Source organism: Melanerpes formicivorus, unplaced genomic scaffold, assembly GCF_026170545.1.
Source record: "Melanerpes formicivorus ecotype bairdi unplaced genomic scaffold, bMelFor1.0.p_v2 SCAF_103, whole genome shotgun sequence".
NCBI classification, from domain to species: Eukaryota; Metazoa; Chordata; class Aves; order Piciformes; family Picidae; genus Melanerpes; species Melanerpes formicivorus.
Genome location: NW_027142455.1, coordinates 1676994 through 1689738, shown reverse-complemented (window position 1 = coordinate 1689738; position 12745 = coordinate 1676994). Strand labels below are relative to the sequence as shown.

The 12745-nt window shown below is 64.3% G+C and overlaps 1 protein-coding gene across 4 annotated transcripts; it reads left to right on the top strand.

The window, feature by feature from the left end:
* The first annotated feature begins 208 nt into the window (after positions 1-208).
* On the top strand, positions 209-10006 carry IRF7 (interferon regulatory factor 7). Of its 4 annotated transcripts, none has more exons than XM_068166639.1 (12): positions 209-225; positions 808-905; positions 1020-1182; positions 3441-3603; positions 3684-3751; positions 3933-3978; positions 4092-4208; positions 5080-5226; positions 5343-5465; positions 6016-6393; positions 7394-7512; positions 8388-10006. In XM_068166639.1, exons 2-12 carry the CDS (start codon positions 883-885, stop codon positions 8532-8534), a joined length of 1494 nt encoding a protein of 497 aa, XP_068022740.1. In that variant the 5' UTR covers positions 209-225; positions 808-882; the 3' UTR covers positions 8535-10006. The 4 variants fall into 4 exon arrangements, with proteins under 4 accessions (XP_068022740.1, XP_068022739.1, XP_068022742.1 ...); XM_068166638.1 differs by lacking the exon at positions 209-225 and adding an exon at positions 703-715; XM_068166641.1 differs by lacking the exon at positions 209-225 and having other exon boundaries at positions 781-905; positions 7465-7512; positions 8388-8511.
* Positions 10007-12745: the final 2739 nt, after the last annotated feature.

Here is a 12745-nt window from a genome sequence, read left to right as displayed (position 1 = left end):
GAGCAGGGTCGGAGGCACAGCAGCCCCGGCAGGGGCGGGCAGGGGGGAAGGGGGGCAGGGGGGCAGGCAGCATCCCCCGGAGCGGGCAGGGGCGGGAGGGGGCGGGCAGAGGGGCAGGCAGCATCCCCCGGAGCGGGCAGGGGGTGGGCGGGGGGGCGGGCATGGGGGCAGGCAGCACCCCCCGGTGCGGGCAGGGGCGGGCATGGGGGCAGGCAGCACCCCCCGGTGCGGGCAGGGGCGGGCATGGGGGCAGGCAGCATCCCCCGGAGCGGGCAGGGCCGGGCAGAGGGGCAGGCAGCATCCCCCGGAGCGGGCAGGGCCGGGCAGAGGGGCAGGCAGCATCCCCCGGAGCGGGCAGGGCCGGGCAGAGGGCTAGGCAGCATCCCCCGGAGCGGGCAGGGCCGGGCAGAGGGGCAGGCAGCACCCCCCGGAGCGGGCAGGGCCGGGCAGAGGGGCAGGCAGCATCCCCCGGAGCGGGCAGGGCCGGGCAGAGGGCTAGGCAGCATCCCCCGGAGCGGGCAGGGCCGGGCAGAGGGCTAGGCAGCATCCCCCGGAGCGGGCAGGGCCGGGCAGAGGGGCAGGCAGCACCCCCCGGAGCGGGCAGGGGCGGGCAGGGGGCAGGCAGCATCCCCCGGTGCGGGCAGGGGCGGGCAGAGGGGCAGGCAGCACCCCCCGGAGCGGGCAGGGGCGGGCAGGGGGCAGGCAGCATCCCCCGGTGCGGGCAGGGGCGGGCAGGGGCGGGCAGGGGGTGCGCGGGCGGGGCCGGGGGACACACTTTCACTTTCGGGGGGGTCACGTGCTTTCCAGGAAGCCCGGCGCCGGTGGCAGCGCCGGATAAAGGGGCTGGGAACGGAGGGTGACAGCGGCAGCACCACCGGCACCATGGCCGCGCCGTCCAGCGAGGGGTAAGCGGCACCCCCGCAGCGCCCCCACCCCCCCCACCCCGCCCCCCCGGGTCACCGTCCCCGGCCGGCCCGGGTCACCCCCCGCCGGTGACCACGGCGGTCCTGTGCCCGCAGGGAAGCCCAGAAGCTGCGCTTCGGGCCCTGGCTGCTGGCTGCCGTCGAGAGTGGGAAATACCCAGGGCTGTGCTGGACCGACCGCAGCCGCTGCTGCTTCCGTGTGCCCTGGAAGCACAACGCCAGGAAGGATGTCACCAGCAGCGACGTGGAGGTCTTCAAGGTGGGCTGGGGTGGGGGGTGGCCAGGCTCAGCTGGAGGGCTTCAGCCTGGCTGGGGAGGTGGGGGAGCAGCGGCCAGGGGGGTGGCCTGGGGAGGAGGGACACCGGTGGCACCCTTGAGGCCATCAGGGTGACAGGGATGGGGCTGACCCCAGAAGCAGGCTGAGGAGCTCAGGGTGGGTGGCTGGGGGGGACCCCAGCAGCAGGCTGAGGAGCTCAGGGTGGGTGGCTGGGGGGGACCCCAGCAACAAGCTGTGAAGCTCAGGGTGGGTGGGATGGGGCTGACCCCAGCAGCAGGCTGGGGAGCTCAATGTGGGTGGGATGGGGCTGACCCCAGCAGCAGGCTGAGGAGCTCAGGGTGGGTGGGATGGGGCTGACCCCAGCAGCAGGCTGAGGAACTCAGGGTTGGTGGCTGGGGGGATCCCAGCAGCAGGCTGAGGAGCTCAGGGTGGGTGGGATGGGGGTGACCCCAGCAGCAAGCTGAGGAGCTCAGGGTGGGTGGCTGGGGGGGACCCCAGCAACAAGCTGTGAAGCTCAGGGTGGGTGGGATGGGGCTGACCCCAGCAACAAGCTGTGAAGCTCAGGGTGGGTGGGATGGGGCTGACCCCAGCAGCAGGCTGAGGAGCTCAGGGTGGGTGGGATGGGGCTGACCCCAGCAGCAGGCTGAGGAGCTCAGGGTGGGTGGGATGGGGCTGACCCCAGCAGCAGGCTGGGGAGCTCAATGTGGGTGGGATGGGGCTGACCCCAGCAGCAGGCTGAGGAGCTCAGGGTGGGTGGGATGGGGCTGACCCCAGCAGCAGGCTGAGGAACTCAGGGTTGGTGGCTGGGGGGATCCCAGCAGCAGGCTGAGGAGCTCAGGGTGGGTGGCTGGGGGGGACCCCAGCAGCAGGCTGAGGAGCTCAGGGTGGGTGGGATGGGGCTGACCCCAGCAGCAGGCTGGGGAGCTCAGGGTGGGTGGCTGGGGGGGACCCCAGCAGCAGGCTGAGGAGCTCAGGGTGGGTGGCTGGGGGGGACCCCAGCAGCAGGCTGAGGAGCTCAGGGTGGGTGGGATGGGGCTGACCCCAGCAGCAGGCTGAGGAGCTCAGAGTGGGTGGGATGGGGCTGACCCCAGCAGCAGGCTGAGGAGCTCAGGGTGGGTGGCTGGGGGGGACCCCAGCAACAAGCTGTGAAGCTCAGGGTGGGTGGGATGGGGCTGACCCCAGCAGCAGGCTGAGGAGCTCAGGGTGGGTGGCTGGGGCTGACCCCAGCAGCAGGCTGAGGAGCTCAGGGTGGGTGGGATGGGGCTGACCCCAGCAGCAGGCTGGGGAGCTCAGGGTGGGTGGCTGGGGGGGACCCCAGCAACAAGCTGTGAAGCTCAGGGTGGGTGGGATGGGGCTGAACCCAGCAGCAGGCTGAGGAGCTCAGGGTGGGTGGCTGGGGGTGACCCCAGCAGGGTGGGTGGCTGGGGGGGACCCCAGCAGCAGGCTGAGGAGCTCAGGGTGGGTGGCTGGGGGGGACCCCAGCAGGGTGGGTGGCTGGGGGGGACCCCAGCAGCAGGCTGAGGAGCTGAGGGTGGGTGGCTGGGGGGGACCCCAGCAGCAAGCTGAAGAGCTCAGGGTGGGTGGCTGGGGGGGACCCCAGCAGCAAGCTGAAGAGCTCAGGGTGGGTGGCTGGGGGGGACCCCAGCAGCAAGCTGAGGAGCTCAGGGTGGGTGGCTGGGGGGGGGACCCCAGCATCAGGCTGAGGAGCTCAGGGTGGGTGGCTGGGGGGGACCCCAGCAGCAGGCTGAGGAGCTCAGGGTGGGTGGCTGGGGGGGACCCCAGCAGCAGGCTGAGGAGCTCAGGGTAGGTGGGATGGGGCTGACCCCAGCAGCAAGCTGTGAAGCTCAGGGTGGATGGCTGGGGGGGACCCCAGCAGCAGGCTGGGGAGCTCAGGGTGGGTGGCTGGGAGGGACCCCAGCAGCAGGCTGGGGAGCTCAGGGTGGGTGGCTGGGGGGGACCCCAGCCGGGTGGGTGGCTGGGAGGGACCCCAGCAGCAGGCTGAGGAGCTCAGGTTGGGTGGCTGGGGCGGACCCCAGCCGGGTGGGTGGCTGGGGGGGACCCCAGCAGCAGGCTGAAGATGCTCACAGGGAGTGGGACAAGGGGGAAAGAGCAGCTGCAGCTTCGAGCTCCTCAGGCTGCCTGGGATGTGTGACCTGGGGAGGGAAGGGAAGTGGAGGCCAGACCAAGGCATGCCATGCTCATGCAGCCAGGGCCCCAAGCTTGCCCCCCTGCACCCCCAGGCCTGGGCAGTGGTGAGTGGGCATTATGAGGGCTGCTCTGAGGACCCTGCCAAGTGGAAGACCAACTTCCGCTGCGCCCTGCGGAGCACCCGCCTCTTCCAGCTGCTGGAGGACCGCTCCAAGTGTGGGGACGACCCACACAAGGTCTTCACCATCTCCTCAGGTGAGCCTGGCCCCGTGGGGTCCGTGCTGGAGGTGGGGGTGAGGTCTCAGGGGGCCCTGCTCACGCTGCTCTCCTTCCAGCTGCCCGAGGGCACGGCGAGGAGGGAGGCTCTGCCAGCCCTGCCCCTGCGGCGGACCAGCAGACACAGGTGACCAGCAGGGTGGGCTGGAGGGGCCAGGGTGGGGGGGGTCCCACTCCTGCTGCTTAGAAACAGCAGACCTTTGGGGTGCTCCTGAGCTGGAGCCCAGCACCCAGCTGGAATGCAGGGCAGGGGGAGGCTGAGTGCCCCCCATGCCCAGCAGTGAGGCTCCAGCCCCTTCCATCCACAGCCGGAGTGCAGCCAGCAGGATGTGACCCCAGAACTCGGCCCCCCAGGTAGATGCTGCTCCTCCAACTTCCTTCTTTTGTTGTTTTTGAGGGGGGCACCCCAGTAACCCCCCATGGGGCTGTTTGGGGTACTGAGACCTGCCACCCACTGCCCCTCCTAGGCAGCACTGACCCTGCACAGTCGGCGATGCAGGAGAAGCTGGAGACTCTGCAGTGGGTGCTGCAGCACTGTGCCATCTCCCCTCCTGACCCTGGCACCCTGGAGCCTTCCTGGGCAGGTGAGGGCAGCCCTGGGGTGCAGGGTGGATGCTCATTCAGTTCAGCAAGGGAGAGTGGGGGGTCCTGCACCTGGGCAGGGGCAGCCTCCTGCAGCAGGGCAGGGGAGGGGAACCTGCTGGGGAGCAGCTCTGAGGAGAAGGAGCTGGGAGTGCTGGGGGACAACAGCTCCCCAGGAGCCAGCAGTGTGCTCTGGGGGGCAGGAAGGCCAAGGGGGTCCTGGGGTGCAGGAGGAAGAGTGTGGCCAGCAGGGCAAGGGAGGTTCTCCTGCAGCTCTGCCCTGCCCTAGTTAGATCACATCTGGAGTCCTGGGTCCAGTTCTGGGCTCCCCAGTTCAAGAGGGAGAGGGAAACACTAGAGAGTGTCCAAGGGAGGCTGTGAGGATGATGAAGGGACTGGAACATGGCTGTGAGGAGCAGAGGCTGAGAGCCCTGGGGCTGAGAGCCTGCAGCAGAGCAGCCCCAGAGGGCAGCTGAGCAATGCTCAGCAAGAGCTAAAGGAGCTGTGGGGGGCAAGAGGCTGGGGCCAGGCTCTGCTGAGTGGTGCCCAGGGACAGCACAAGGGACAGCAAGGGGCACAGAGTGGCAGCCAGGAGGTTGGAGCTGAGCAGGAGGAGAAAGTTGTTTGGGGTGAGGCTGCTGGAGGCCTGGAGCAGGCTGCCCAGAGAGGTTGTGGAGTCTCCTGGTGTGGAGAGCTTCCAACCCCCCCTGGGCACTGTGCCTCTGTGTGCCCTGCCCTGGGTGCCCTGCCCTGGCAGGGGGTTGGACTGGATGATCTCCAGGGGTCCCTTCCAACCCCACCATGCTGGCATTCTGTGCCCACACGGCTGTGTGACCCCCCCCCAGCCCCTTCCTATCGGTGGTTTCTCTGCAGGGGACATCTCCCACCAGGACATCCTGCTCCAGCCTCACCCAGACCCCAGCCAGAACAACCACCTGCCCCAGTGGGTGCCCCTGGTGGATCAACCCCTCCTGGGTACCTGCCAGCCCCTGGACCCCCTCCTGCTGCAGGACGACCCAGGTGGGTGCTGCAGGGCAGAGCCCAGCCCTGGGCATGCCAATGACAGGGTGGGGAGCGACCAGGGTGCTGCTCTGCCCCCAAATCATGATGCCAGCACTGCCCATCTCCCATGCCAGGCGCTGTGGCACCACCGTGCCAGCCACCAGAGCTCCTGGTCCCGGCGCCCCCCCCCGGGGGACCCAGCCTCTTCGCCCCCGCTGCTGAGCCTGTGCCACCACCAGTGCTGGAGGAGAAGGCAGGTGAGGATGGGGAATTGGTGCTGCCTCAGAAGCATCAGCACTAACCCTGTCTGTAACAGCCCTGGGGGGGCTGGGGGGGTCCAGAGAAGGGCAAGGAGGCTGGGGAGGGGTCTGGAGCACAGCCCTGTGAGGAGAGGCTGAGGGAGCTGGGGTTGCTTAGCCTGGAGAAGAGGAGGCTCAGGGGAGACCTTCTTGCTCTCTCCAACTCCCTGCAGGGAGGTTGGAGCCAGGTGGGGGTTGGGCTCTTCTCCCAGGCACCCAGCACCAGAACAGGAGGACACAGTCTCAAGCTGTGCCAGGGGAGGTTTAGGCTTGATCTTAGCAAGAAGTTCTTCCCAGCAAGAGAGATTGCCCTCTGGGACGTGCTGCCCAGGGAGGTGGTGGGTCAGTCTCCCTGCAGGTGCCCTGGTCTGGTTGGTCAGTGAGGGCTGGGTGGTCGGTTGGACTCGATGGCCTTGGAGGTCTCTTCCAGCCTGGTGGGCTCTGTTGCTGTGGCAGCAGAGGGAGGGTGGGGGGCGGGAAGCCATCTGCCCCTCGCTGCTCGCTGCAGGTCCCCTCTTGATCCTGGACATCACCATCCTGTACCGGGGGAGGCAGGTCCTGCAGGAGGAGGTGCTGGGCCGCCAGTGCCTGCTGGCCTCGCAGCTGCTGGACCCGGCGCTGGCGCTGCTGCCGGGGCAGGCGGTGCTGTTCCCCAGCCCCGCCGAGCTGCCCGACCCCAAGCAGCGGCGCTACACCGAGCAGCTGCTGCAGGACGCGGGGCTGCGGCTGGAGCAGCGGGAGCAGCGCATCGTCGCCACCCGCCTCAAGCGCTGCCAGGTCTTCTGGGCGCTGGGCCGGCAGCTGGAGGGGCCGCAGGAGCCTCCCAACAACCTGCTGCAGCGCCACCAGGAGACGCCCATCTTCGACTTCAGCCGCTTCTGCGCAGGTGCCGACCCCAGCCCCCTCCCCAGGCTCTTCCCCTCCCCTTCCCCTTTCCCTTTCCCTTCCCCTTCCCCTTTCCCTTGCCCTTTCCCTTTCCCTTCCCCTTCCCCTTTCCCTTTCTCTTCCCCTTCCCTTCCCCTTTCCCTTCCCCTTCCCCTTTCCCTTCCCCTTTCCCTTCCCCTTTCCCTTCCCCTTTCCTTTCCCCTTTCCCTTTTTCTTTCCCTTTCCCTTTCCCTTTCCCTTTCCCTTTCCCTTTCCCTTTCCCTTTCCCTTTCCCTTTCCCTTCCCCTTTCTCTTCCCCTTCCCCTTCCCCTTTCTCTTCCCCTTCCCTTCCCCTTCCCTTCCTCTTTCCCTTCCCTTCCCCTTCCCCTTCCCCTTCCCTTCCCCTCCCCCTTCCCTTCTTCCCTTCCCTTCTTCCCTGCCCCTTCCCTTTCCCCTTCCCCTTCCCCTTGCCCTTTCCCTTGCCCTTTCCCTTTCCCTTCCCCTTCCCCTTTCCCTTTCTCTTCCCCTTCCCTTCCCCTTTCCCTTCCCCTTCCCCTTTCCCTTCCCCTTTCCCTTCCCCTTTCCCTTCCCCTTTCCTTTCCCCTTTCCCTTTCCCTTTCCCTTTCCCTTTCCCTTTGCCTTTCCCTTTCTCTTCCCCTTCCCTTCCCCTTCCCTTTCTCTTCCCCTTCCCCTTCCCCTTCCCTTCCCCTTCCCCTTTCCCTTCCTCTTTCCCTTCCCCTTCCCTTCCCCTCCCCCTTCCCTTCTTCCCTTCCCTTCTTCCCTTTCCCTTCCCTTCCCTTCCCTTCCCTTCCCTTCCCTTCCCTTCCCTTCCCTTCCCTTCCCTTCCCTTCCCTTCCCTTCCCTTCCCTTCCCTTCCCTTCCCTTCCCTTCCCTTCCCTTCCCTTCCCTTCCCCTTCCCTTTCCCCTTCCCGTCCCCATCCCCTTTCCCTTCCCTTCCCCTCCCCTCCCCCTTCCCCCGCCCTGCCCCGCGCCCCCCAGCGCCGCTGGCTGTGTCCCGGCAGAGCTGAGTGCGTTCCGCAGCAGCCAGCTCCCGCGCTCCCCGGACTTCACCATCTACTTCTGCTTCGGGCAGCAGTTCTCCCAGGCCAGGAGCAAGGAGTCCAAGCTCATCCTGGTCAAGGTGCTGGGGCCCACAACCACCACTGCTGCTCAGCCAGGGGGAGACCCTTTGGGGGGGCAGGGAAGATGGGGGCCTGGGGGCCTGAGGGGAGAGACCCCTGGGGTGGATTCCTCGAGGTCTTGGAGGAGGACCCTCAGGGGATGGGGGATGGGGAGTGGCTGGGGGCCTGGGGAGAGAGACCAAAACCTTTGGTGTCCAGGGGAGAGGGGGTCTGAGACCCCAAGGAAGGGCACCCCCCAGAGTGCAGAAGAGATGGGGATCTGGGGGCCTGAGGAGGGACCTTGGAGACCTATGGGAGATGGAGGTCTGGTGCCTGAGGAGGGGATCCCTTAGGGTCTGGGAGCCCAAGGAGGGAGACCCTCTGGGTCCAGTGAGAGGGAGGGCCCTCAGTGCCCAGGGGACACTGGAAGTGATTGATGTGAGTGCCCAAGAAGGGGAGGCTCAGGGCCTGGGAGAGATGAGGTTCTGGGTGCCCAAGGAGGGGGTACCCTGTGGACTGGGAGAGATGGGGAAGTGAGTGACAGGGGAGGGGGCTCTTGGAGACCAAGGAGATGGGAAGGCTGGAGGCCAAGGAGTGGGATCCTCAGGGGTGGGCAGGGCACTGGGGGGTGGGGGAGGAAAACCCTTAGAGAGCAGGAGCTCTACAGGAGCACAGATGCCTGCCTGGGGAGGGGACCCTTGGGGGCCAGGAGTCCATCCTGGGCAAGTGGCAGCTGAGGGCTGGGCAGGATGGGGTGGGAGGCAGCTGCCCAGGCAGGGGCACGCTCAGGGGCTGGGGGGAGCTGCCAGGCGCCCTGCACCTCTCCTTCCTCTAGAGCAGGAGGACAGGGCCGTGCCCTGCTCCCAGCCCTGACGCTGGGGTCTTGCTGCCACAGCTGGTGCCCAGGCTCTGCCAGTACTTGTATGAGAAGGTGCAGCAGGAAGGAGCCTCCTCCCTGGACAGCGACACCGTCAGCCTGAAGCTCTCTGACTCCTTCAGCCTCTATGAGCTCATCGAGCACTGGCCCATGCAGGTGGACTGACCCCGGGGTGCCCCTCCTGGGCACCTTTCCTCCTCCTCCTCCTCTCCTCCCAGCCCAAGGACAGCTCCAGTGGCTGCTGCTGGAGCTGACACCTTGCTTCTCCCCTCTATCAGCTGCTGAAGTGGGTTTGGGGATTGTGGTTGCTGACAAATCTCTTTGCTTAAGGTTTCCAGGTGTAGGTAGATGGAGAGGCAGCTGCCTGCTGCCTGCTGCTCTTTGCCAGCTGTCCCCACGACCAGGCCAAGGCCTTCACCCCACTCCATCCCCTAAACCCTGGGGCCCATGGGCAGCCCATGCTGGCAGTGGGCTCATAGTGGAGCACTTCCCAGCCCCTTTCCCTTTGTGCCAGTGAGGCAGTGTCCCACACGTGGAGGGGTGAGGCCTTTATTGCCCCACTGCAAGGACACTAGAAGGGTGCAGTGAAACTGGAGCAGGGCAGAGTCAGGTTGGACACCAGGAGGAAGTTCTGCCCAGGGAGGCTGGGGAGACTCTGGCACAGGCTGCCCAGGAGGTGGTTGAGGCTCCATCCCTGGAGCTATTCAAGCTCAGCTCTGTCTGCCTGGGCACCATCAGCACCTCCTGAAACCTTCAGCTCTCCTCTTTGCCTGAGCACTGCTGGGGCACAAAGCCAGGACTCACCATGGGGCAGGAGCCACGTGTGTGGAGGAAAAGGCCCCAAGGAGAAGAAGGAGCAGGAGCTGCTCCCAGCACTTCCCTTGAAGGACAGTGCCAAGGTGATGGGAGAAGAGCTCTCTTTCCCCTCTGGCCTGGGATGCCTCCACCAGCAGCCTGGCTGCTTTCTCTCCAGCTGCCTGAGCACCTTCAGCTCTTTGTGGAATGGAGGACATGTGGGCTGCTGGCCAGAGTGGACATTACAAGCCTGAGTCCCCCCAGAGTCCCCACCTTTCCCACCTGCCCTTCCAGGCTGGAATTCCCACCCCAGGCAGTGCTCCTGCCAGGGGCACATGGGCTGCTGTGGGCAGGGCAGCGCAGCACCCAGCCAGCTGCACAGCTCCCCAGAGCTGTTGGAAGCTGCTGAGCCCCACCAGGAGCAGCCACCCAGCTCCAGGGCTGCAGCTGGTACCTGAGTGGGGGCTGTGCCCTCCATGGCCTGCCAGGGGAGCTCCATGGGGCAGCCAGCCCTGCAGCAGGGCATCCTCAGCCACCTGTGCAGCCCTGGCCTCTGCTCAGCCAGCTTCTGGGTGATGAGGGAGGAGATTCTGCCCCTCTGCTCCATTCTGCTGAGACCACAGCTGGAGCTGTGTCCAGTGCTGGAGCCTCTGTGCCCAGGAAGGCTCTGGAGGGGCTGGGAGGTGTCCAGAGCAGGGCCAGGAGGAGGAGCAGAGGGCTGGAGCTGCTCTGCTCTGCAGACAGCCTGAGAGAGTTGGGGTTGTGCAGGCTGCAGAGGAGAAGGCTCCCAGGAGACCTTCTGGTGGCCTTCCAGGAGCTGCAGGGGGCTCCAAGCAAGCTGGGGAGGGACTTTGGAGGGGGTCAGGGAGGGATAGGACTGGGGGGGGATGGAGCAGAACTAGAAGTGGGGAGCTTGAGATTGGCTGTGAGGAAGAAGTTGTTGGCCAGGAGGGTGGTGAGAGCCTGGCCCAGGTTGCCCAGGGAGGTGGTGGAAGCCTCCTGCCTGGAGGTGTTTGCAGCCAGGCTGGAGGTGGCTGTGAGCAAGCTGCTGTGGTGTGAGGTGTCCCTGCCCATGGCAGGGGGTTGGAGCTGGCTGAGCCTTGAGCTCCCTCCCAGCCCTGCCAGCTCTGTGCTGCTATGAACACAGCTGCCATGAGGCAGTGCCAGGCACTCTGCAAACCTTCCAGGCAGAAGGAGAATGTCCTGCTTGCTGCCAGGGCCCTCTGGTGATCCCTCCCAGCCCATGGCCAGAAGAAGTGGAGCAGCTAGCCAGGGGCCACCAGCCCTCGAGGGGGACAGAAAGCTGCTCCTGAAGAGCTCCCAGACTCTGCTGGCCCTTGGCCTTGTCACTTGGAGCCCCCCCAGGCTCTGCTGGGCCTTGCTGGGGAAGGGTGATCCATTTCTCCATGGGGAGAAGGCAAACTTCCCAGTTCCCTGTGATGCCTTGAGAGGGATCCTGGGCAGGTTGCATGGAGCAAGGAGCCAGCTTTAACCTGCTGCTGGGCCCTGGGAGAGCAGGATGTGCAGCAGAAGCTTCTGGGATGCTCTTCCCAGAGGGGTGCAGGTGGCACAGAGGGAGCCAGGGGTGGGAGGCTCAGGGCACCAGGCTGGGCAGGGGGCAGGTGGTGCTCTTCCTCTGTGTCTCTGGGTTGGTTTGGGTTTATTTCTCTCTCTCTTTTTGTTATTTTCATTAAAAAATTAAGAATTAATCTTCTTGTATTTCCATTCTTCAACTGTTTCAGCTCAGGAGTCCTGGACCTGGGCAGGAACAGCTCCTGCAGCAGGGCAGGGCAGGGGAGGCACTGCTGGAGAGCAGCTCTGAGGAGAAGAGCCTGGGAGTGCTGGTGGGGAACAATGCCCCAGGAGCCAGCAGTGTGTCCTCATGGCCAAGAAGGCCAAGAGGGTCCTGGGGGGCACGAAGCAGAGTGTGGCCAGCAGGGAAAGGAGGTTCTCATTCCCCCTCTGCTCTGCCCCAGCAACGGCAAACCTGGAGCCCGGGGTCCAGTCCTGTGCTCCCCAGTTCCAGAGAGACACAGAACTGCAGGAGAGAGCCCAGGGGAGGCTGCAGAGCTGCTGAGGGGCCTGGAGCAGCTCTGGCAGCAGCAAAGGCTGAGAGCCCTGGGGCTGAGAGCCTGCAGCAGAGCAGCCCCAGAGGGGAGCTGAGCAATGCTCAGCAAGAGCTAAAGGAGCTGTGGGGGTGTGGTGAGTTAACACCTTTTTCTGAAAACAAAAGAAGAAAGCAGGGGGGAGGGCTTGTGGGTACTTTACCCTCCCTGCAGGGCGTTTCCCCTGGGAAAGCTGAGTCTGTTCCACTCCCCCCTCCCTGCCCAGCTAGGGTATAAAAAGCAGGACATCATAGCTGTTGGATCTCCTTTTGGCTTCTGCCTCTGCTGGATGAGAGCTACTGCAGCTGCCCTCCTGCTCCTCAGCCACGTGGCCGGACCTGATCCTTTTCCCTGCTGCCTCTGCACCTCCTCAGAGAGAGACTGGTTTTGTATTATTCTTTTCTGTCCCCCTCCCATCCACTCTTGTTCCTTGCCCTTGTGAACCTTGTTTTTCCCTGTTATTGTCATATATATAATTTGAAGAAAAATTCTTTGCCTCTCTACTTCCAAGCCGACTCCAGATTGTTCTTTAGTGGATTTGCTCCTTACCCTTTTTTTTTCCCTCTCCCTGTTTGGAGGGAGGAGTGGGGGGCGGGGAGTGGGGAAGAGATTCTCAGCCTTTTCCCTATTTGAGCTTTTAACTCTCAGTTAAGGCTCAAACCACTACAATTTTTGGCGCCCAACGTGGGGCTTGGAAATTAATCTTGTATTGGGAGAGCAATACTTTTTTTCTGAAAAAGGAGCTAGCAGTAGAAATGGCAATTTTAAAGAACCTGATGGCCCAAGCCTTTGCATGGGCTTTTGGCTGGATCTTTTGGACCCACATCTACAAATTAATAACTTACCACGTGGTGTGGTTAATGATAGAGATGCTGCTCAACTGGATAAAAACCAATGAAGTCGGGCATGTATCTTTTGAATTCATTGAATTTCACTGTCAGTGGTAACTTTTCTAACATAGGAAACTTTCCTGAAGCAAGTTAAAAGTGCCTGTGATGGAAAATTGCTCTACGTTGCAACATGCTCCATATGCCTAAATGTAATCCTTATAGTGGCATTTGCTGGGACCGTGTTGGGTGGAGGACTAGCTAACCCATTAAGAGCTGTTTGGAGGGTGATAACACACTCCTTTGTGCTCTTTAATGACTGGGGGCGTGTTTGCTGTGGGCATTGTGAGCACTCTGTAAACACAAAGAAAGAGGGGTCAGGTTGTAATGAGTGTGCCAGCTCTCAGCCTGAGCCCCAGGCACAAGGGTTTGCCCCACCACCAGCAGTTCCACAGTTGACCCCTGATGCTCCTGCCAATGCAGTCTCTCTAGCACCGGTCACCACACGCAGGAAAAGAAGGCAAAAATCATCTCCAGGCACAGATGGTGAGGAAGGAGCCTCAGCAGGCCCCAGCACCTCACAGAACCCAGCAGTGGATGAAGATGATTCAGACCAGGAAATAACTGTTACATCACTGCCCAGAAAGGA

Excerpts from the sequence above, each read along its gene's own strand:
- IRF7 (XM_068166639.1), top strand. The coding sequence starts at position 883 with ATGGCCGCGCCGTCCAGCGAGGG. Across the intron at positions 3,604-3,683 it reads GGTCTTCACCATCTCCTCAG|CTGCCCGAGGGCACGGCGAG; the intron begins GTGAGCCTGGCC and ends CTCTCCTTCCAG. Across the intron at positions 5,466-6,015 it reads AGTGCTGGAGGAGAAGGCAG|GTCCCCTCTTGATCCTGGAC; the intron begins GTGAGGATGGGG and ends TGCTCGCTGCAG.